At 52.0% G+C, this 22,168-nt stretch overlaps 2 protein-coding genes across 4 annotated transcripts in view; both read right to left on the reverse strand.

Annotated features, from left to right (window-relative positions):
- The window catches only part of COL13A1 (collagen type XIII alpha 1 chain), a 90,098-nt gene extending 81,293 nt beyond the window's left edge, over window positions 1–8,805 (reverse strand). Inside the window, exons 1-3 of one of the 3 annotated variants that reach the window (XM_050802961.1) lie at window positions 7,264–8,805; window positions 4,367–4,402; window positions 1,495–1,521 (exon numbers count right to left, since the gene is read on the reverse strand). In XM_050802961.1, coding sequence (XP_050658918.1) covers window positions 1,495–1,521; window positions 4,367–4,381 — 42 coding nt within the window. In that variant the 5' untranslated portion in view covers window positions 4,382–4,402; window positions 7,264–8,805. The remainder of the gene's footprint in view (window positions 1–1,494; window positions 1,522–4,366; window positions 4,403–7,263) is intronic. The other 2 variants (XM_050802962.1, XM_050802963.1) reach the window with 2 other exon arrangements.
- Window positions 6,904–22,168, reverse strand: part of LOC126962259 (uncharacterized) — a 71,305-nt gene continuing 56,040 nt past the window's right edge. Inside the window, exons 3-4 of the mRNA XM_050803130.1 lie at window positions 11,145–11,643; window positions 6,904–7,093 (exon numbers count right to left, since the gene is read on the reverse strand). Coding sequence (XP_050659087.1) covers window positions 6,904–7,093; window positions 11,145–11,643 — 689 coding nt within the window. The remainder of the gene's footprint in view (window positions 7,094–11,144; window positions 11,644–22,168) is intronic.

A 22,168-nucleotide genomic window follows, 5' to 3' on the forward strand; every position in this document is an offset into this window, starting at 1 on the left:
TTATGTCATGGAAATGATACAATAAGTTTTATACAAGGAGGTGTAGTGTCACGGTTAAGAGCCAGAATGCTTGGGTTTGAAGCCCAGCTCTGCTACCCACCAGCTGTGTGACCTTGGGCAAGCGACTTAACGTCCCCGTGCCTGTTTTCTCGTCTGTAAGGATACAGATAGCGCCTGTCTCATAGGATGGATGAGAAGATGTCACGTGATAATGTAAAGTACTTAAAACAATGCCTGGTCCATGGAAAGGGTCATGTGTCTTTCTCCTAGGCAGTTTAGCCTCATGCCAATGTGGAGCTGACAGTCTGGTTCCATTTTGGGGACAGAATAGTATGGTAGCTAGGGCCCCAGCCTTGGAGTCAGACCACTGGGGCGTCTCTCTAGCTCCGCCACATTCTAGCTGTGTGACCTGGGGCATGTGACTTGGCCTCTCTGTGCCTCATGTGAATGAGAATATTAAACTTCCCTGAAAAGGTTACGTCGGTGCTAGTTGGGAAAACAGACAAAACATTTAAAACTGCACCTGACACAGTTTGTGTTTAATACATGGCAGCTGTATTACAATTGTTGAGATTGTTATTTTGGAGACAGAAAACTATTGCAGAAATACTGCATTACAGACAGGGAAGTACAGAGCTGGGCACTGGGAGGTCTGGCTTAGAACCCCCGCTCATCACTATTGCTGTGCGATCTTGGGCCAGCCCTGCTCCTTCCTTGGGCATCAGATGAGTTTCCTCATCTGCAGAGTGAGCTCCTTAGAAGTGTTGTGCTTGGCCAGGCATGGTGGCTCACGCCTGTAATCCCAGCACTTTGGGAGGACAAGGTGGGCGGATCGCCTGAGGTCAGGAATTCGAGACCAGCCTGGCCAACATGGTGAAACTCCGTCTCTACTAAAACTGCAAAAATTAGCTGGGTGTAGTGGCATGCACCTGCAATCCCAGCTATTTGGGAGGCTGAGGTAGGAGAATTGCTTGAACCCAGGAGACAGAGGTTGCAGTGAGCCAAGATCTCGCCACTGCACTCCAGCCTGGGTGACAGAGGGAGACTCCATCTCAAAAAAAAAAAAAAAAAAAGAAGTGTTGCTCTCAGAAATCTCTCCAGAACCCCGCAGGGCTGATGTTCCAGGATGGCTTCGGGGTTTCTGACTTCCCAGGGTCTATTCCATAACCTTGGGGGTCCCCCTGGGCAGTTCCAGCTACACAAAAGAGCAGTTGGCCAGAGTGATGCGGCCTCATGCTGTCAGGGCAGGGCAGGGCAGGGGAGACCTGCTCAGCCGGGAAAGCTGGGACCGCCGCCCAGGAATCCCAAGACTGCTGCCCGATGGTATGGAAGCTGTTAGGCAACTGGGCTGTGAGAGGCTGTGAGGGCAGCAGGCCCAGCCAGCACCCTCTGCTGAGGCTTTCATCGGGGGAGGAGGGCTAAGAGTCTCCCTGTCAAGAGTCCACCTGGAGGAGGAGGCTGGGTGCAGGGCAGAAGGGGAAAGCGTGGACTCACCTTCTCGCCTGGTTGGCCCTTTACTCCCTGGGGCAGCCACATGCAACACAGGGTGCAAGAAGGGAAAGGGAGGGAGAGAAAAAAGAGGGGATGAGAAAGAGGCACCCACACGAGAATCCATGTTCGTGGCACAACAACCAAACAGAAGAAATCACTGTGAAATAAGAAACAAAGCAAAACACAGATGCTGACACATGACAGGTCCACGTCCAACAAGCACAGCATGTGGCATGTGGAAGGCAGCGGCTGCAATGTGCAGCTGCTCCAGATAACTGAGGAACAGAGGCTGGGGCTGTGAGAGGCCCTCTTGAGGCACGTGTGTGTGTGTGTGTGTGTGTGTGTGTGTGTGTGTGTGAGAGAGAGAGAGAGAGAGAGAGAGAGAGAGAGAGAGAGAGAAAGCCAGATAATTGGAGAGAGACAGAGAGAGAGAAAAGATAACAAGATCCCACCTAAGTCAGGAAGTCTTCCCCAGAAGCCATGGCCCCAGCTGGCCAGGACACTCTGAGGTTGGGGTGGGGATGGGGGGAATTGCCCCAGGACTGTGTTGTGATGCTGGTGTCTAGGAGGTTTGCAGGTCCAGCTGAACACCAAGAACAAAGCTTTGCCAAGCTAGACAAGCCTGGAGTCCTTGGGCCTGGCCGGGCAAGGTGGAGGGAGGGGGCGTGGAGAACCACAGGAGGCCAGAAGGCAGGACACACATCTCTGGAAGGATGGAGCACGGGTCAGTGATGCAGAGGAGGCTGGTTAGGCGGCCAAGGATCCCTTGCAACCACAGTGACCAGTAGATGGGCAGTCCCAATCCACCCTGCTCTGGACAAGCCAGTGGGGCCACCTCTGGTAAACCCCAGGGATGACCCAGTCATGTCACACCTACTGGCCACCTCACTGCTTATCAGGTGGCTCCTGCCAGGACCCCTACTGGGCAAACAAATGGGCCCATTGTCACATTTAAAATAGCACCAGCAGCCAGAGTGGCTTCCTTCCTAAGAAGGAAGTGGGGAGACGTCCTGCAGCTCCCCTCCTTCTTGCTCCCTGCTATGGGGGAGAAGTGTGGACGCTTCCTGGGGGAAGGTGTCCACAAGGTCCAAGAAGGAGGACAGTACGGACAGGGCGGGGAGGCCCAGAGCTGCCACTTTGCATTTTGCAGCCTTCCCTGTGGCCGGTCTCTGCACTCGGGAGAGGCTTCTGAAGCTTCCCTGGGAGCAGGGACTTTGGGGTCCCACAGTTGGCTTGGGTACAAAGCCCAACTCCACCCTATCTCAGGTGCAGTGAGTCTTAACATCTTCATTTGGAAGACAGGGGCTCAGAGGGCTATGGTAACGCAGGTGACTGGCTCAGGTCCACATGCTCAGGCCCTCGGGAAAGGATGGCTGAATCATGTTTCCCCGCTCTGTTCAGAGCCTGTGACGGCTTGGGTGGACTCAGGATCTGGAGTTAGAGAATGGAAGAAAAGAGACAGAGCCAGGCAGCAATTCCACCATGCTCTGCTCTGGGAAGTGGTGGGAGATTCACATGGGGCAGCCCAGCGCTCCCAGCCTCCATGCCTCCATAGACAGGCCTTGGGTGGGCCCTGGAGAGAGCAAAGCTCCGTGACATGGAACTTTCCCTGAACTCTGAAATATCCCAGGCCTCGGGGGCTTCATTCTAAGGATCAGACCCTCCTCAGAGCTGCAAGGCCAGGGGGGGTGGGTGGTGAGCGGGGAGTAGTAATAATGTCAGGATCAAGAGTGCAGGTTTGGAGTTGGGCTGTCTGAGTTCAGATTTCTGCTCAGCCACTTCCTGACTGTGTGAGCTTGGGAAGGACATTTAGCTTCTGAGCCTCAGTTTTCTCATCGGAAAAGTAGGGGTGGAAACTGTTGTTTACCTCATGCAGTTCTTGTGAAGTCTGAGTAAGCTAATACAAGGCTCTTAGCACAACACCAGCAAGCAGTTAGAACTAGCAAGGGTCAGCTTTCATTTGGATGCCTTTTCTCAGCCTCCGAGCACTGGCAGGCTTACACCAGGCATGCAAATTCACACAAGGATGTGTGACCCACTCCTACAGCCAATCCCATGAGATTCTGAGGCAAAGCTGAGAATGACATGGGGGTGGTCAGGGGTCTTGGGAAGCCAGGGGAGGCAGAGGCTGATGGCAAGTTAGGAGTCACATGGGGAGAGCGGCTGAGGCCCTGTCCCAGCCCAGGCTGGGGAGTGGTGAGGGTGGGGCATGGCCATCACTGCCTTAGGCTACTGCCTTTCTAGCCCTTTGTAGACACTCAAGGGCTGCTGCTGGCCTTCCCATTTCTGGGAAACACCCTCTCCATCAAACATTCTCATCTACCCTTCTCCATCCTCATTTTCCAGCAGGAAACAGGGAATGTTTTAACTCTCGGCCTCCTAGTGAGGACTTGGAGGCACCACCCGGGGCCAAGCCCTGTCTTCACCATCTCTTAGTGCATCTCTGTCTACAGAGAAGGCCTCTGGGAACCCTGGCTCCCCCGAGGGGTTTGCAGGAGCAGCTGTGAATCTGAGGGTGAGCTGCCAGCTTTGGAGGGTGGAGTGGGAGTCCTTCTGATGTCGAGGCTCAGTTTGTTCCTCCCATTCCCAGCAGGTAACTGGCAAAGGGCTTTGTTCATGCAACTTTGTTGGGTTTTTCCTTTGCTGTGGCAGCTCTCTGGAGAGTAAAGCCATATTGTGAGGTCTGAAGGACTGGAATACAACTTCCCTTCTCCTTCCTTGTCCCTCCCTGAAGCATACTGGGGCCTGGGGAAGGGAAAGAGCTGACCCTCTCCTTGAACCTGGGGCAGACAGCACATTGCCATGGTTTAGAGGACAGGCCAGCACGGAGAAGCAAGCAATGGCCACCTGAGCAGGTGCAAATGGGCCAACTCACCACACGTCCAGGCATCCCAATGGCACCTTTGTCCCCCTGATGATGAAGGAGGCAGAAACAGTCAGATGTGGTTGGAACCAGGCTAGCATGTGAAGGACCCCATAGGCAAGCTGTGCACCTGATTTAGGGCACAGCTAACCCGGTTTGCAGTGGGGACAACATGCTGTATGATGCCCAAGCATCACATAGGTGCACTCCCTATGCACCTCCCAAGGACTATTCAGCAAGCAGCCACCGCTATGGCACTGAAGGAGTCTGGTCCCAGGCTGGGCCTCAGTTTCCCTATGCCTTTCCAAGGCCTTTACTCCCTTAGATTTCACTGTTGCATCGATTCCAGCAATGGCCAGGATGTGCCTCATCTTTATCATGCACAACTTCAAGGCACAGAGCAGGGTGACTGGCAGCTCCCATGTGACAGATGGGTGAATCACTTTCCTTGGTCTGTCTCTGCCAGGGCTGGAGAGCAGTGCTCCACCCTAGCCCCTGGTTTGAGAAAGCAACCTCTGGAGTCTTTCTCCACTCCTCCCTCCTCTCGGCCACCTCCAGTACTGACAGGAAGGACCATGAGCCATGTGGATTCAGCCGAATCACGAGTTGCAGATGCTCCAAGGGAAATGCTTTGTTTTGTAGCCAGGGGTTACATCTTCTCACTCTGGAAATCTGCTTATTAAGTTTTGTTCCTCCCCCTTTTGGTAGAAAATATTTTTTTGCCATCATATGCATGCAGACATCATAAAACCTGGGGTGGGGCCTAAAGTTTGCTAGGAGCCTGGACGGATGGAAAGCAATAGGGTGCGGAGACTCAGGTGGTTTTCCAGCCTGCTGGACAGGAGGGGACTGCAGGGGCTTTTCTGGGGTGACTCTGCATCTGCTAACCCCACTGAGGCACAATGCCTCGAGGAACAATGCGCATCCACAATGTATGTGGGGCACACCTGAAAGAAGTAACTATTTCTGAAGTTAGGCTCTTAAAATTAACGCATAAGGTCAAGACCAATGGTGGCTTTGAGTAAAATGTTCCACTTTTGCTAAAGAATGGCAGGGTAGCAGTGCAGATTAGAAGCACTGACTCTTCCTTTAACCTCCCTGAGCATCAGTTCTGTGGAGTGGGGGTGATAAGAGCTTCTTTCTCATGAGGTTGCTGGGAGGATGGCACATGATGCTGTCTCTGAGAAGCATGTGGCCAGTGCCTGGCCTTTGGTGTTGAGTAAATGGCATCTGCTCGTGTAAAGCCTACCGCAGCCGCAGGCAGGTGAATTTCATCAGCATGTTTGTACTCCACACCTTTTGCTTTGTACACCAGGGGCTCACATCCATAGTCTCTTTGAGGGTTACTCCTAGGTCTCTTCACATGGAAGTGTCAACAGGACCATGACCTGTGGATCCAAAATTGGCTCTGCCTGCGAAGGACCCCAGGCCAGGGCTGGTCGTCGGCTGTGGCAGCCCCATGGTCCACTCACTCTTGGGCTTTTGAATGATATTTCAGGATGTTTGTTTTGGTTTCTTTTTCATTTCTTTTTTAAAACTAATGCTCTTTGCAGTCCTGGCCATAAAATGCTTGGGTTAGGGATGGGTGTGGAATGGCCAGGGACTGGAAACTATGTGCAGCAGCCCCTGCTCTGTCAATTGCCCCCTAAATGCTTTTTAAAGGTGGATGTTGTAAGAAAAAAACAAAGTCTGCCCACATTCCCCTCGGTCATCTGATGTTTCCCCTCCTTGGATTTCATGGGACCGATCCACTCGTCTTCCTTTGCGCTGGGGCTCTTACTGGGAGAGTTTCCATTTGCAAGTCTGAACATTCCCCCACATGCATTTCATTAAGAAAGCCACTGCTAGGCATGAATTTTAGAAGCTGTTGGATTAGTCCAAAGGTTACAGTATAATCCATGTCTAAAAGGGGAGTCATTAGGTAAGAGGGAGGCACATAAGGGTCTGGAATCTCATAGATGTGACCTTTGGTACGGGGAGACAGGGCAGACTGGTGCCAGCCCCAGGCCAGGGTGCTCTCCATACCTGATTCCGGCCCCCTGACAGGTTGCAGCATCTTGCCTGGGTCACTCCCTATCTGAGGGTCCATGGAACACAGACCCAGTATTCCATTCATCCATGCCCTGGGCTAGACTCCACAGAGCAATGTCTTAGAATACTTTAAAGATGGGTTTTGAAGGTGGAGCACAGACCACAAGCAACAGCAGTACGGAATGGTGTGTGATGATATGGGCCTCTAACAGGTCCCCAGCTGAAGCTTGGACAGATGGACAAACTATTTTACCTTCCTGACTCTCATGTATAAAACAGCTTTATAATCATCCCCATTTCACTGAGGTGTTGAACAAGCCGAATGTGTGAAAGGTGATCAATGCAGTACCTGGCTCCTCTAATGGTTTCAATAAGAGATGGCTATCTTTTTTGTCCCAAAGTCCCCGTGGTTATTTGGCACAGTAACTCTCTAGAATTGGGACATGGTAATTGGGGGAAAACAAAGTTTCTGAGTCTGCTCTCTCACCAGCAGGCATAGGAAAACAGTGGTTTCAATGTCAGCTGGTATGCAGGGGGATGGTCAGTGTGCCAGTGGGCTGCCCATCCCTGCAGCTGACCATGGTAGGGTCATCAGTCTGGAAGTCAGCCACAGTTTTGGAAGGATCTGCATGCTGTAATTTGTCTGCCTCGGGCAAAGGGGCACCAAGGGCTGCAGCTAAAGATGCCCCAGCAGGGTCCTCTCTAGATCTCAAAGGAGGAGGGAGCTGAGGTGACTTCACTCTAAGCTATAGATCGGGGATTCTGGAGAGTGGCCTGTACCCAGATACACGTGGAGAAAAACCAGCCTAGCCAGTCTTCAGACTGAGAAACAGCATGTAAAAGAGATGCAAAGGAAAGAAGAAACAAAAGTTACTTACTGGGAGTCCAGGTCTTCCAGTGGGACCCTAAATGAAGAGTGAAGTTTCCATAGGTCAGGCAGGGTATTGTAACACCTAACTGTTGAGCACTGTCCCAACCAGCTGTGTGACCCTGGCAAGCCACTTGGGTGGGCCTTTGTTATTTTATGAACAAAATGAAGGGGGAGGCTTGATCACTAAGGCTCATGAAGCTTCCTTCCAGTTCTGGCCCTGAAGACAGCCCACCTGTGTTCACCGCTTGGCTCTGCCACTTACTACTTGGGTACCCTTCAGCAAGTGCCTTGGTCTCCCTGTGCCTCAATGTTCTCATCCTTGAAAATGGAAGAATAATCATTACCTATCTGTTAGGATCAAACGAGAGAATGTATGTAAAGCACTGAGCACAGCGGCTGGCATAGAGCAAGTCCTAAATAAATGCAGCTATTACCATGATTATTAGAAGAGAAGAGGACAGGCCAGAGACGGCCATGGGGCTGGCCTTGGTTTCTCCCTCCAGAGACCCTGCTGTCACATACAGTTCCTCTCTTTCCAGACGTCCTGCTCTTCCCATAAACTGAAGGCAGAACCAGGAGTGGGTCTTGGGGTGTTCCCTGGGAGACAAGTCCCTGTAGGGCTGCTGAGAAAAGTTCAGGCAGCACCAGGAGTAAGTCACCCCTTCTAACCTCTGTTCCTGAGGACATCCGCTCCGTGGTGGTGCAGTGACGCCCGCCAGTCACGGGGAGGGGGGTCCTTGGGGAACGTGGGGCTACAGACTTCATGGGGACAGGACTTGTCGCCATCCTGTCATGTTGCTGGTTTTGCCCCATAGCACTAAAATGTGAGCTCCTGAGGTAGGGACTTTCCTGTTTCATTCACGAATGTGTCCCCAGTGCCTCAGCAATGTGGAGCTCACAGTAGTCCTTAAGACACATTTACGAATGAATGAATCTGCCTGCGGATACCAGGAACCTGGCAACAGCCCTGCTTTCCCAGGCCCCCACAAGGACAGACCAGGCACTGCGTCCCTTAAACCAGAGCTTTAGTGCTGAACCAATGCCCTCTTCCTCGTGCTTCTAAACTGCCTGTCCCCTAATGTCACAGAGTGGGCTGAGAAGTGGGGCAGTGACCTCCCATCCCAGGGAAGGGAAGGGGCCCAGGTGAGGAGGGTCCCAACCTCATGCAGTGGGTTTACTCTGAATAGGAACAGAAGGGGCAATTTGCTTGCTGTGTCCTTACAACCGACACCATCCATATCGTGCCACCCTTACGAGGACACATGAGGGAAACTGATTTCAGGCCCCATTATCAGGAAAAGCTGTGCCTTGCCCAAGCATCAGGCGCGCTCCTACCTTACTGCACTCCGACCCTTGCCAAAGCTCTGCTTTCCTCTTTGCTCTGACCACCGAGAAGCTCAGAGCCGAGTGTGTGGCTCATCTGCACAGGATGCTGCGGTACCATGGCTCTGGATTCCCCTTGCTTTCCTGCCTCTGTTCTCCACCCCTTACCTCCTGTTTCCTTAGATAGCTTGTAAATCCTCCTAAAATGTTTCTTGGAATGGGATGGGGTAGAAATAAATAAAATAATAAACTCATTAACAAAAATTCACAAAATCATAATTTCTTCCTTAAAATGTAAGGTTTACCCAGCCACTTGGGAGGCTGAGGCAGGAGGATGGCTTGAGGTCAGGAGTTCATGACCAGCCTGGGCAACATAGCAAAACCCTGTCTCTAAAAACAAAATTAAAAAAATTAGCCAGGTGTGGGGGCACACGCCTGTAGACCTAGCTACTTGGGAGGATGAGGCAGGAGGGTCACTTGAGCCCATGAGATTGAAGCTTCAGTGAGCTATGATCACACCACTGCACCCCAACCTGGGTGAGAGTGAGACCCTGCCTCTAAAAAAAAAAAAAAAAAATTAAAGGTTTGCAAAAAATCTTTGGGCATCATTGAGGGAAGCCTTATGCTTTTAGGATTAAATGAATTAATATGTCCTAAGTAAAAAAAAAAAAAAAAAAATATATATATATATATATATGTGTGTGTGTGTGTGTATGTGTATATATATATAGATATATAGTACACACATACATATTCCTTACAACACCCATATGAAGCAGATATCATTACTGTTCTAATTTTACAGATGAGGGGACTGAGGCAGAGAGAGGTTAAGTAACTTGCTAAGGTCACAAAGCAAAAAGTGGCAGTGCCAGGATTTGACTGCAGTTGGTCCGGCCCCAGAGCCCTTGCTCATAATCACTATGTTACACTGCCTCCATAAAAACATAACAGTGTCTAACACACAGTAAGTGTTAGCTACTATTTCAGCAAGGATCATATTCAGCAAGGCCTGGCAGCTGCTGGCAAATATTTCGCTGTATTCCTTCAGAGAAAGATACATCCCTACTTCCCTTGGTCATCTGTTTTCAGTCTCACAGTTCCCAGTATTAAGAAATTCTCCCTTAAATCGAATCCAGGGATGGCCAATAGATGTCAGCTCGAGCACTGACACCAATGGATTGGGAGTAACAGACTAATGGGTTATGTTAAAAAAGCCTCCTAATTGATTAGCAATGTCTGCCAAGGGCATGATGGGTGGGGCAGTGGTGGCTGCAAATTTGCTTCCTCCTAAATGGTTCCTGCTGCAGCTTTAATCCATTCTGCATGGTTGTGTTCTCAGGCACTGGCTGACCTTGTGCCCACAGGAACCTGGGTCTTCCTGTTGGAGGACAGAGCCAGCCCCCAGGATACACCCAGAGGGCAGCAGACAGGCATCTCAGAGCCCTTCTCTCTGGCCACCAGCATTCTTCTTTTGCAGGAAGCAGAGATAACAGGGCTGAGGAGATGATTCCTGCCCTGGTCAGCTTCCCATTTCCTCCTCCTCTTGCCTTGTGGTTTCAGCCAGCACTGGGCAAAGGTTCAGGGCTCCTCTTCTGCGCTGGGCTCAGAATGTGGGGAAAGCTACCTGGGCCTTTCTCCTTCACTCTGTGGACAGAGACTGAGTGGAGAGTCACCCCTTCCACCTCATGGGCTCCTTCAGCACAGACCCAAAGGGGTCTGGGAACAGTCCCTGGGTTGGGCCAGCACCAGCTCTCAGAATGCAAAATTACTATTGAGGGAAGGACCCTCAAGTCAGGCAGGGACTCAGAGCTGTCCTGGCATCCCAGCCCTGGGGGTGAGGTGTGTGCAGGAGGCCCCAAGGCAGGGTGGGAGCAGTTGAAGGCTCTTGTGGCTTCCTCGGAATAAGACAGGGAAAAGCAGCACATTTCCAACAGGTGAAAGCTCTCTATGGCAGAGTTTATTTTGGAAGATGGATGAAGGGAATTAAGATCTGACACACCAAACACGCCTTAATAAATTATCCTTCCTTTCAAGCAATGACATGACAGATCCTGCCTCACTGTGATGTGTCAGGGGGCATGGGATCCTCAGCATGGGTGCAAGGGCCTTTCAGGGCACAAATGGAGTCTTCAGTAATGGCCTTTACTAAAAATTAAGCAGGCAGCTCCCACAGGTACACATTAAGAGGAAAACAACTATGGAAATGACTTCTCCAAGGAAGGGGTGATGATAGGGTTGATTTCAGCAACCTTGAGAAAGATCTGATGTGAGGGCTGGGCCCTTTCAACTCCTATCTCCAGCTCCCCCAGCGCCCTCTGGTCTTTTGTTGGGATATCAAAGACTGGTGCTCCTGTTCTCTGGATCCATTACTTCAGGGAGGCAGTCTCCTTGGGCTCTTCTCAGGTTCTCTGGAAGTGGCTCCACCCCGCGCCCCACCCTGGGCTTCCTAGCAAGGCCAGGAAGGAGTGCGGCGTGCTGCCTATAACTTATGTACTGTCTCCCAGTCTAACCGGCTGACACCGCTCTCCCTCACATAACCACCGCCACCACCACCACCACCACCTGCCCAAAGTGACTTGGCCAGAATAGAGCTGCCACTCAGGGGTGTGGACATGAGTGCTCTGGAGCAGACCACGCTTGGAGCCAGCTCGATGGCCTGTTTTCTGAGACTTTTCAAGGAGAACTGAGGAGAGATGATCTCTTTTCTTCTTTCTAATGCCTGGTGCTTTTTTTTTTTTGACTCCAATAGCTTCTTTGGGGGACAAAAGAACTGAGCTAATTAGAGGGAAAGCCATTCTTTTCGATTGAAACTTGGGGCCTGTTTTGCCCTGGGGGCAGCCATTGTCTTGCCCTGGAGGGGTGCAGAGGTGGGTGAAAAGCAAAATGGTAGCCTCCCCCTTATAAGAAGCCTTCTGGAGGGACCCCTCGGGAGCCCGCATAGGCCCTCCCCAAGACAGCAGGGGCCCAGCTTGCAGTGTCCCCACCCAGAACCCCATTACCAGCAAGTGACACAGGCCTTTCAGATGCATGAGACCCTCGGCTTGAGTACTTACAGGAGGTCCTGAAAGAGAGAGAGAAAATGCCTGGGTCAGTGTCATTGCTGCAGGGGCGGTGGGGAGGCTGCCTTGGGAGCAGCGTCCAAGGATTCCTCAGCGGAGGGGTTTCCATCTGGTCTTCGAAGTTTGTCTTTTCCTGGCCCATTTTCACCAATATAATCTCTTCCCCCTTTATTTCATCTCCATATTTTCATAACTGGATGAGAAATCCAGAGATCTGGGCCCCAGGCTCAGCCCTGCTGGCGACCTGCTGGTGGCCCTTCTGCCTCAGCTTCTCACCCCACAAAATGGGCTTTTCGTGACCTGCCTGAACTTGTGTACAAGGCTGCTTTGCAGAACACGGGACAGTGGGCACACTGAGAAAGGTGGAAATAACAGATCCTGCAGAGATGAGGATTGTTAGCATGCTGGTGTCCTCACTGGGCCATGGCAGGGAGGGCCAGCAGGCAGGCAGGGGTGGGCATGGATGGCCACTGTGCACCCTGCCTGAGGCCCATCGGCCCATCGGCCCATCCTGGTTTCTGTTTAACAGTGAGTTAGGCACTTCACCCCTCCAGGGTCTGCCACCCACAGCCTGTTTCTCAAAGTCCCCTCTCAGGCTCCAGCCCCACCTCCTCCATGCCTCTCTGTTCCTTTCTCTTTCTGGTGTCCACTCCCCACCTCCCTCCCACGGCCGCAGCAGCAGCCCTATCTCATTACTAGCAACAGCCAAGAATGACAAATTCAAGTGTTCCGAGAGGGAGAAAAAAGGAGTAGGGTTGGGGAGCGGGAGGGAAGGTTTAGAAAAGCAGCCCCGAAGGATAGGGAAGGAAAGGCACTTCTGCGAACATGAGCCACGAAACCCCGCCCTCCCGGCAATTCCCAGCTGGGCCCGGTGCGTCTGCCCGGCCCCTAGTGCCCTGGCCACGTTAACTCAGCTGCGACTCCTGTTGCTTCTTTTATGCTCAGCCAATAAAGGCTCCTATGTTTCCCCGTGCTCCTCCCGTTCCCAGAGCCGGCTTCCTTCTTTCCTCCTTCATCTGTCCGCTTCTCTGCCCTGGTCACCATCCAGGAAGAAACAGCCTCTTTCATGCTGGCCTCTGTCAAGCCATCATGTTAAGCGGGACAAAATGTTTTAGATTAAAAGCAACAGAAAAAGTCAAGAGGTGTAGAGCCTGGGTGAGCAAGCCCCAGGCCCGGGCCTTGCATGCACGGCCCAGAACAAGCGGGAGGGAGCACGGGGCAGGGGGAGCATCTGGGAGCCATTAGGCTGAGTGGCAGAGGAATGTCACCCAGAATCTGAAAATATCCCCTGAGCCCAGCCAGCCAGAGGGACCAGCCCAGCTGGGAAATCTGTTCCTCCTGGCTGGGGGAGATGTCCTCTGCATGAGAAGCAGGCTGGTGACAAAATTCAGCCTGTGGCAATTTTGGGATGCTTCAGCCACATGGAGGGCAGATGCCTTGCGCCTGCCAGGCCTGATGGGGCCCTGGTTCCCACTGTGGCAGGCTCTGGTGAGGCCCCCAGTGACACAGGCTGGAGCTCTGAGGGCAGCCCTGCCTGTTGTTAGCAGTCTCAGCTGCATAGCTGTCACCAGATGCAACCAGGTAGCTGGGACAAGACTCGACACTCAGCCGGATGGCAGGAGGAGCAGTTTGCTGGGTCTACCCCTGGGAGATGTAAATTCTACTGAAGATTTTGAGGGTTTTTACATCACCACACTGCCACCACCATTGTCACTGCATAGTCCTCTATGGTCCTTATCAGGTGCCAGGCACAATTTGAGGGATTTTCCATTATGCAGTAGGTTCTATCGTTCCCACCTTACAGATGAAGAAACTGAGGCACGGGAAGGTTGAGTGACTCCCCAGGCCCATGCAGCTAGTAAATGGTAGAGCTCTGGACCCTTCTCTACAGTGCCTCTCTCTCTGTCTCTCACTCAGAAAGCAACCTACCCCCGACACCCCTATTGCCTGCAGACCAAGTCCTCTCCAGGCCTCCCCCTGGGATGCCTGTCATGGTCAGCCTCCAGTCCCCTTCTCTAGACTCAACCCTCTCTTCTGTCTTTCACAGGCACCTTTGTCCTATGGAAGGGAATCTGGCTCTGCCAAGCTCAGCCAGGCTGCCACTCCCCATACCTGTCCCTTACAGGAACTTCAGAAACAGGAAAATCCTCTTTGTGAGCTAATGCTGTGCCATAGGGAGGGGAAGAGATATACGGGTGCTATAACATAAGGCTTTCTCTCTCACAAACCATTTTTTCCCCTGTTAAGGATGGTCTTCATGTGTCCCCCTGGAAAATCTTCAGGTGCCCTGGAAAACCCAACTGCCATCCTGCCCCTGCCAACTTTCATCAAACAGGCCTGCACTGGGACAGCCCCGGGTTTCCAAGCAGATGCTGTGTTCAATGCCTGGCAGCTCTAAGATGCTGGGGAGCTGATGGCTTTGCAAAATATAGCAGTGCCTGGATGTCACTAGTTGCTCTCCCATGTGGGCCACTTGGCTGTTCCCATTACCCTGGCTGGGCACCAAAGGATGGAGTCACTCCAAGGCATTACCAAGTCCCCACAGTACAGATGGAGGAAGAGAGGCCCAGGGAGATTCGTGACCATCCAGGGCCACGTTGTGGGCGGGTAATGGCGGTGGGACGTTCAATCTCCTGACTCCCCATCCTGGGGTCTTCCTAACAGAGCACACCATATCTCATGCTGATCCTGCTGAGCTACAGCCCACACTACCACATCTTGAGAGAGGAGGAAGACACCCGGACTCCGCCCATGCACCTGCTGCTTCGTCAGGAGGACACCTGTTTCTTGCAGCAGGGAGAACTATGAAGATTGTCCCTGCCCCCTCAGGTGGGCTGAGCAGCCCGCAAGTAGGGCTGTCAGGGGAGGATCACAGCAGCCATCCAAGGTGGAGACATTCTGCCTGAGACCTCCCTGCTAATGTCTGTCACCCATTGCTTCAGCTTCCTGCTAAGGCCACTACCGTTCTCCCCCGGGGTTTGACCCACCTCCTCTGAGCAAGCCGGCCATGCTCCCCCAAAATGGACACACAGGGATGGACCCCCATGAAGAATTCTGGGGTAGCATTCTGGGTCGTGCCTTTTTTTCCAGCCACTTTTTGTATGTTCGTTCATTCAACAAACACTTAACAATGCCTACTGTGTGTGAGTCACTGTGCTGGGCTATGGCTCTCTAAACATGAATAAAGTATACTCATTGTCCTCTGAGGAAGGAAAACTTCATTTTTTAAGCACTTATTATCTACCAGGCCTGATGCAAAGCTCTGATGATACAGAGATGAATAACTCATTTCCTCCTGCTGAGAAGTCAACAGTTTCCTATGTTAGAAAGCTGGAGAAATTCCAGAGATGAGAACTAAAACAAACATGAGGGTTTAAGTGAGAAAGGTTTGCTGTAGGAAGATTCACGTTTTCATTCCTTCATTCATTCAATCAACATGTCCTGAGTGCTCATTATGCGGCAGACATAGACACGGTGCTAAGTATGGGAACTATAACCCCGCACTTGGTCTTTACGACAACCTTGTGAGGTTGGCATTGTCACCCCTTCCATAGACTTGGAACCTGAGGCTTAGAGGTTACGCAACCTGCCTAAGGTGGTCACCTTGCTCTTAGATGATGGCATCTGATTCTTAAAGTTTTAAAAATTTAATTATTATTATTTTTTGAGATAGGATCTCACTCCATTGCCCAGGCTGGAGTACAGTGGTGCAGCCACGGCTCACTGCAGCCTCAACCTCCCTGGGCTCAGGCAATCTTCCCACCTCAGCCTCCTGAGTAGCTGAGACCACACACCTTCTTCACTGAGGGCAGCCCTGCCTGTTGTTAGCAGTCTCAGCTGCATAGCTGTCACCAGATGCAGCCAGGTAGCTGGGACAAGACTCGACACTCAGCCGGATGGCAGGAGGAGCAGTTTGCTGGGTCTACCCCTGGGAGATATAAATTCTACTGAAGATTTTGAGGGTTTTTACATCACCACACTGCCACCACCATTGTCACTGCATAGTCCTCTATGGTCCTTATCAGGTGCCAGGCACAATTCGAGGGGTTTTCCTAACAGAGCTACTGGCTCTGTTAGGAGCCAGTAGGCTCTGTCTACTAGCTCTAACAGAGCACTGGCTAATTTCTGTATTTTTCGTAAGGACGGAGTTTCACTATGTTGCCCAGGCTGGTCTCAAACTCCTGAGCTCAAGCTATCTGCCTGCCTCGGGCTACCAGAGTGCTGGGATTATACGCATGAGTCACCATGCCTGGCCTAATTTTATTGTTTAGCTTTTACTTCCATATAGTAGGGCCTGGATTTGAACCTGGTCTCTCTTGCTGCAAAGCCTGTGTTCTCCTGGTTGGAGGTCATGAAGTTCTCACGGGTGGAAGGGGCAGCTGGGCCCTCAGCCCCTTCTAAAGTGGGCAGGTAAGTCCCCTCCCCCTCGACCCTGGACTTGGTCCCATCCAGTCTCTGGATCCAGTCCTGGTCCTGGACATGCGACATCAAGAGTGACAGGGTGCCCTCTGAGCCATCTGAGCCATCTTCTGACCCTGCTTGACTGCTGGGCTCCCAGAAGCTGGGGTCCTAGCCCCCACCTATGCCTCCTGGTGCCTGCAGCTGACCACCTGCCACCAGCTCTGCGACATGCCCGACCCACCCATCTCTGCCAGGACAGGTGCTCTGCATCATGGGCTCCCCTCAGACCTTGGGTGACTAATGATATTGGTTACACTCTGCCTGCTGGAGCAGGGGTTCTCAGCTCGGGGGGATTTGGCTCCCCAGGGGATAGTTGACAATGTCTGGAGACATTTTGATTTCACAACTGGGAAGCTTCTACTGGTCTGTAGTGGGTACTGGCCAGGGATGCTGCTAAAAAGACAGTGCACAGAGCCTCCTGCCACAAAGACTCATCTAGGCCCACATGTGAAGAGTGCTGAGGATGAGAAACCCACGCTGGACTAATGGCACCAGACCTGCCTCGGGGCTCTCCCTGTGCCTCAGGCCCCACAATGCACACCCTCACCCATGGCCCAGCCCTCACCGACCTGTGGTTTGCCAACTCTTCAGCTCCCATTCTTCTACAGTTTGGCCTGTTCCACCTCCACCCAAGACCTCATCAGGACAAATAGTAATTTGTCTGTTATTCATCTATTGAACATGTACTCTGTGCCGGACACTATGCTAACACGCTTATTTCACTCGGTCTGCCCAACAACCCAGTGACGTATCGATGGTTATTGTTCCCACTCTGCAGATGGAAAAGCTGAGGCCCAGAGAGTTTATGGTGTGTTCAGGCTGCAGAACACATGCACTACTGGGCTGGTACTTGGCCCCAGGTCTGCCTGCCTCCCAGGACCATGGGCCCCCGAAGCTTGCAGGAGGCACATGGAGAAATAAAAGGAACAGCCTCTGCCTCAAAGAGCAGTGAAGAAGGGAAACACAAGTAGCTTTAAAAACCATGAAAAGCAATTTGTCAGGGGCAGGCATGATGGCCTGTGAAGGGACACTGGTGACCTTTAAGGCAGCCTCTGTCTTCTGGGGTTAACCTCAAAGAAAACACCCAAGCCCTGTCTCGTACAGCCCCACAGCCCAAACCCTGACTTTCTAGGGAGGCCTGAGGCAGATTTCTGGGGTAGACCATCTGAATTTATTTGATGTTCCGGGAGCATGGCTGACAAATCATGCTTTGTGACTGATAAAGCACTTCATTATATCACAGTTCACCACAACCCAACTCCCATTTTATAGATGAGAAAACTGAGGCTCTGAGAAGGATGTAACTTGCCTATTATTCATGGCTGGTAAATGATCCTGAATCCTGGTCTAGTGCTTTTCCCAGAACAGCCCACCATTAGCAAAGCTTTGAGAAGCTTTACATTTCTTAGGAAAAATGTCTGACTATTCAGACAGAGCCAGTTTGTGCAGTCTTGCAAAAGCCAACTGTGCACATCTCTTCCTAACTTGGCGCCCAGTGACTTCACACTGGCGCTGGAAATTGGCCGTGGTGGGAGTATTCACACCACAGAAATTGGCAAAAGCTACACAGCAGCCCCACCTTACCCCGAGAGCCACTTATTAAATGTTTGCCAGCACGCCACAGCTCACATCTGTCCTATAATGACGTCTCTCAGCCACAAGACACCCCCAGACCTTTCCAGCCCAAGTTGATGGGGTGTAACAGGTTCTGGGAGAAGTAGGCAGCAGTTTAAGTCACACACACCTACAGTCTCTCTTCCGGCACTCATGGCTGACATTGATAATCAATCACAGCTCCTTAATGAGCCTAGACAAGGTTTCACAATTCTTTGCAACACAGCCACTATCAATCAGCAGAAATTGGCACATGATATGGAACCTATTAGTCATCCTGGAAACTAGAGCCATCTGGAGGTGAGACTCGGGAAGCAAGTAGGTGAAGCAGGAGGACCCTTTTCTAACTAATCAGGCAGGACTGGGTCTAGCCTTGGGGAGTGGCAGAGACAGAGGTGGAGAGGCTGGGTGTCCTGGACTCCCCAGACACATCTCATACCAGGCGTGGGGACTAGCACTGACTGCAGCCCTCTCTGCCATCCCTGTTCAGCTGCTAAGGTTGGCAGAGAGACTAGAAGGTACGAGCAAGGAAGGGACAGGAGCCAGTAAGATCCCCTCCAGCTTAGTTCATGCCCTGGCCCCAGGAGGTCCTCAGAGGACCCCACACTACTAGCTGTGCCACTGCCACCCCTGGAGCCACCTGAGGGCAACCTGAGTGGCCACCTTCCTGTAAACTCCATGGAAGTGGACTTCACGCCTGGCAACCTGGTGGGGCACTTGGTCCGGCTCCATGGTCTTCTGGTCTGGCTCCAGGGTCTTCTTGACACTCTTTCCTTGGCTAACCCCTGCTTTCAATCTGGAGGTGCCCCCTTCACTTCCTTGCTCCTTGCACTGTTTGGCAAGTGCCTGAGGGCCGGTGGGACGGGGGAGGCTCAGATGCCCAACACCTGGGGCGACTCCTCTCTGTGGACACAGGAGGGTGTGCCTGGGTAGCAGACGTTCTTGGTTACCTCCTCTGCATCCATTCTCCCTTTCTCCTCCCATCAGAACCTTAAAGTCCCTCCGGCCTCCTCTCCTTCCTGATGCAGTCCTGTGTTTCCAGGGAAGCTGTTCCCCAGCCTAGCTAGCAACGGGTGAGGGTACATGCCTGGGGCCAGGAGGCCTCATGGAGATGGCTCTGGTGAGAGATGGTTTGAGCAGGCAGAGGGACAGGAGGTCCCCTTACCACCCCTGCAGCTCCCTTGATGCCAGAGTCCCACATCCCTTGGAATGGGGGCTAGCAGCCCTGGGGCTCAGGAAAATGGCCGCAGAAGGCCACAGGCAAGGAGGGCATGGGGGACCTGGCTGCAGGGTTCTGCCCAGGAGGATGGAGGCTGATGCCCAGCCCCTGGAAAGAGGAAGGACAACCCAGACAGAAGATGGCGCCAGGCCACCCCCGTGCCCCTCCTGAGCTGGTCCCCTCCCCCACCCAGCTGTAATTCTGGGTGAATAAAAGGGAGAGAGGGGAATGGTGTCTCGACAGCTGATGAGAACCTGAAAGGCTAAGGGTTGAGCAGGAAGTGGCTGAGTTACCCAGGATTATTTTTCTCATTCTTCAGCAGAAGGCAGGCGCTTGGAAGCATGGCTCAGTGCAGTATGAAGGGGTAAAGAAGATTGTGTCCTGGCACACTGGAGCTGTATCTCCCTCCTGCCCGTTCTCAACACCTGCTCAACACCAGCTATGCATGGCTGCTGTGCAGGAGGCTGTAAAGGTCACCCATTGTCCCTGACCTTGGGGGCTTCTTTTCTAGCTCAGGAGATCGCCCCATCTGAGTCCCCTGACACGTCATCCTGGGGGACTGTGGCAGCTTTTCCCCGGAGCATGGCTCATCTGCTGGTCACCACGCCTACTGCTTCCTGCAGACTGAGGCCAGGAACCCCAGAGTGAGACTGCAGCCCCCAAGTTGCCCACGAGGTGCAGGCCCCCTGACTCTGCCTTCCATCCAGCTTAGAGCCGGGAGTGCAGCTGGTTCTGGGGTGAGGCTGGCCCCATGTTGGTCTCCACTCCCAAGCAAGCTCCTGCCTGGGGGCACTCTGTGGCTGACATTCAGTCCTTCTTCCTTCTCAGGGCTTTGTTGTACCTTTTCTCATTTGAGTCACAAAACAGCCCTGAAAGGCTGGGGCAGGAGTCAGCAGCCCCATTTTCTGAGTGAGGGACTGAGATGCAGAAAGGAAATGTGCTGTCTGGAATTCCCAAACTCCAGTCTCCTCTGGCTGCAGCCCTCTGGGCAGCTCCCCTGCCTGTGGCTCTGGGCCTTGTGACCAGTGACTGGACTGGGAGGGGCAAGTGGTCCTTTACAAGACCCTTGACCGCCAGCCCCAGCCCTTGAGTCCCAAGTCAGGGCTGCTTTCTTCCACTGAGGTGTCACTCAGGTCCCTGAAGGGAAGACAAGTCTCTGGGCATCACACCTCTGACCCGGGACTTCTTCCTGACACCGGATCTCGCCAGTGTTCCTGTGCAAGGACCTGACTGGGGAAGCTCAAACGTCACATCATGGCTCTGCTGGCCAGGGCCCTGCCAGGCGACTGCCGGAGGAGCAGAGAGGAGGGGCTGGCGAAGGGTCACAGCTCAGGTCAGACTCATGCCGAACACCACCCCTCAGAGGCCTAGGAGGGGCTGCAGGCTTCATAGGTCTTGCTTTGACAACTAGGCCTGTATCTCTGAAGGACGAGCTTTCTGATTTTAAAGTCACATTTATTATGTTGCTATTAAAAGGAATGGCAAAACCCGCAATTACTTTTGCATCAACCTAATATTAATAACCCATTTTGGTTTGGCATCATGCTAACCTCTAACCAGCGCCAAGCTCCTTACACATCATATAATTTTCTCTTCACAGTAGCCCTATAAGGTAACTATACAAGGTGTGCTATTGTCCACACTTAACGGAGGAGGAAACCGAGCCACAGAGAGGTCAAAGTTCTGGCCCATAGTCATACAATTGAAATCCAGGCATGCCCTTAGCCCCAAAGACATGCATCATCTCACTGCCCTGACAGGCAGGTTTAGTACTATTATGCGCCATTTTGCAGATGGGGCTCTTGTGGCTGCGCAGAGAAGTTAAGTAATTTGTCCAAGGTCACACAGCTAGTAAATTGGCAGAGCCACATTTGGAATCAGCTACACCCTAAAGTTTTCTTTCTTAACCTTTACATTTATTGCTTCAGCTGCAAAAGCAAATTAAGAGTCAACAAGACTTAGTGGTGGGGGGAGATGGTTAGACTGCTGAGAAGGAAAACTTGCAATGAGTCCTTTCAAGTTCCTTTGAGGACCATGTGACCTCATTCCTGGGCAAAGTTCAGACCACGCTCGTCTCTTGCCTGAAGTTGGCTCCCAGAGTCCCCCATTGAGGACTGATCACGAACCCCATCCGGACACTGACCATCTTAGGAGGAGCTTCAACCAGACACATGCACACAGTCTCAGTTTCACTGTTCTTCCTTTTACTTAGAAGGAATGGGGAACTGCCCAGAATCCTGGACAAGAGCACAGGTTTTGCAGCCAAACAGCCAGAGGTTCGAATTTCTACTTTACTACTTACTAGCTGTGTTACCTTGGGCAAGCTGCTTAACCTCTCTGAGCCCAGTATCCTCTGTAAAATGGGGGTAATAAGAGTATCTACCTCACTGGATTTGGGTGATAAATGAAAGAATACAAGTAAGATATTTAGCACCGTCCCTGGCTTAGAGTAAGCACTCAATAAACATAACTATGACAATTGTTATGGTTATGAGGTCAGAAATAACGGCATCCAATCCCAGAAGCATATGATACTGCCCTCTGTGTTCTAACCAGAAGAATGGCTAATAAGAGCTCTTCTCATGTGCCAGGCACCTTTTTTTTTTTTTTTTTTTTTTTTTTTTTTTTTGAGACAGAGTCTTGCTCTGTCGCCCAGGCTGGAGTGCAGTGGCACGATCTCGGCTCACTGCAACCTCTGCCTCCCGGGTTCAAGCAATTCTTCTGTCTCAGCCTCTTGAGTAGTTGCGACTACAGGCATGCACCACCATGCCTGGCTATATTTTGTATTTTTAGTAGAGACAGGGTTTTACCATATTGGCCAGGCGGGTCTCGAACTCCTGACCTCATGATCTGCCTGCCTTGGCCTCCCAAAGTGCTGGGATTACAGGCGTGAGCCACTGCGCCCAGTCAACCAGGCGTCAATCTTAATGCTTCACAGGTATTACCATATGTAACGCTTATAAGCCTTTTAAGGTGAACATCAGGAGGCTGAGACAGAGAGAGGCAGCATCTCCTGCCTTGCATCCCAAGCTGGTGAGGGGCAGGCTGACTCTAGGGCAGCAGTCCCTAACCTTTTTGGCACCAGGGACTGGCTTCCTAGAAGACAATTTTTTGGGGTGGGAGGGATGGGTTCAGGATGAAACTGTTCCACCTTGGCCCATAAGGATTGTGCAACCTAGATCCCTCATATACACAGTTCACAATAGTGTTCTCACTCCTGTGAGGATCTAACG

This window comes from Macaca thibetana, chromosome 9 (assembly GCF_024542745.1).
Source record: "Macaca thibetana thibetana isolate TM-01 chromosome 9, ASM2454274v1, whole genome shotgun sequence".
Classification (NCBI taxonomy): domain Eukaryota; kingdom Metazoa; phylum Chordata; class Mammalia; order Primates; family Cercopithecidae; genus Macaca; species Macaca thibetana.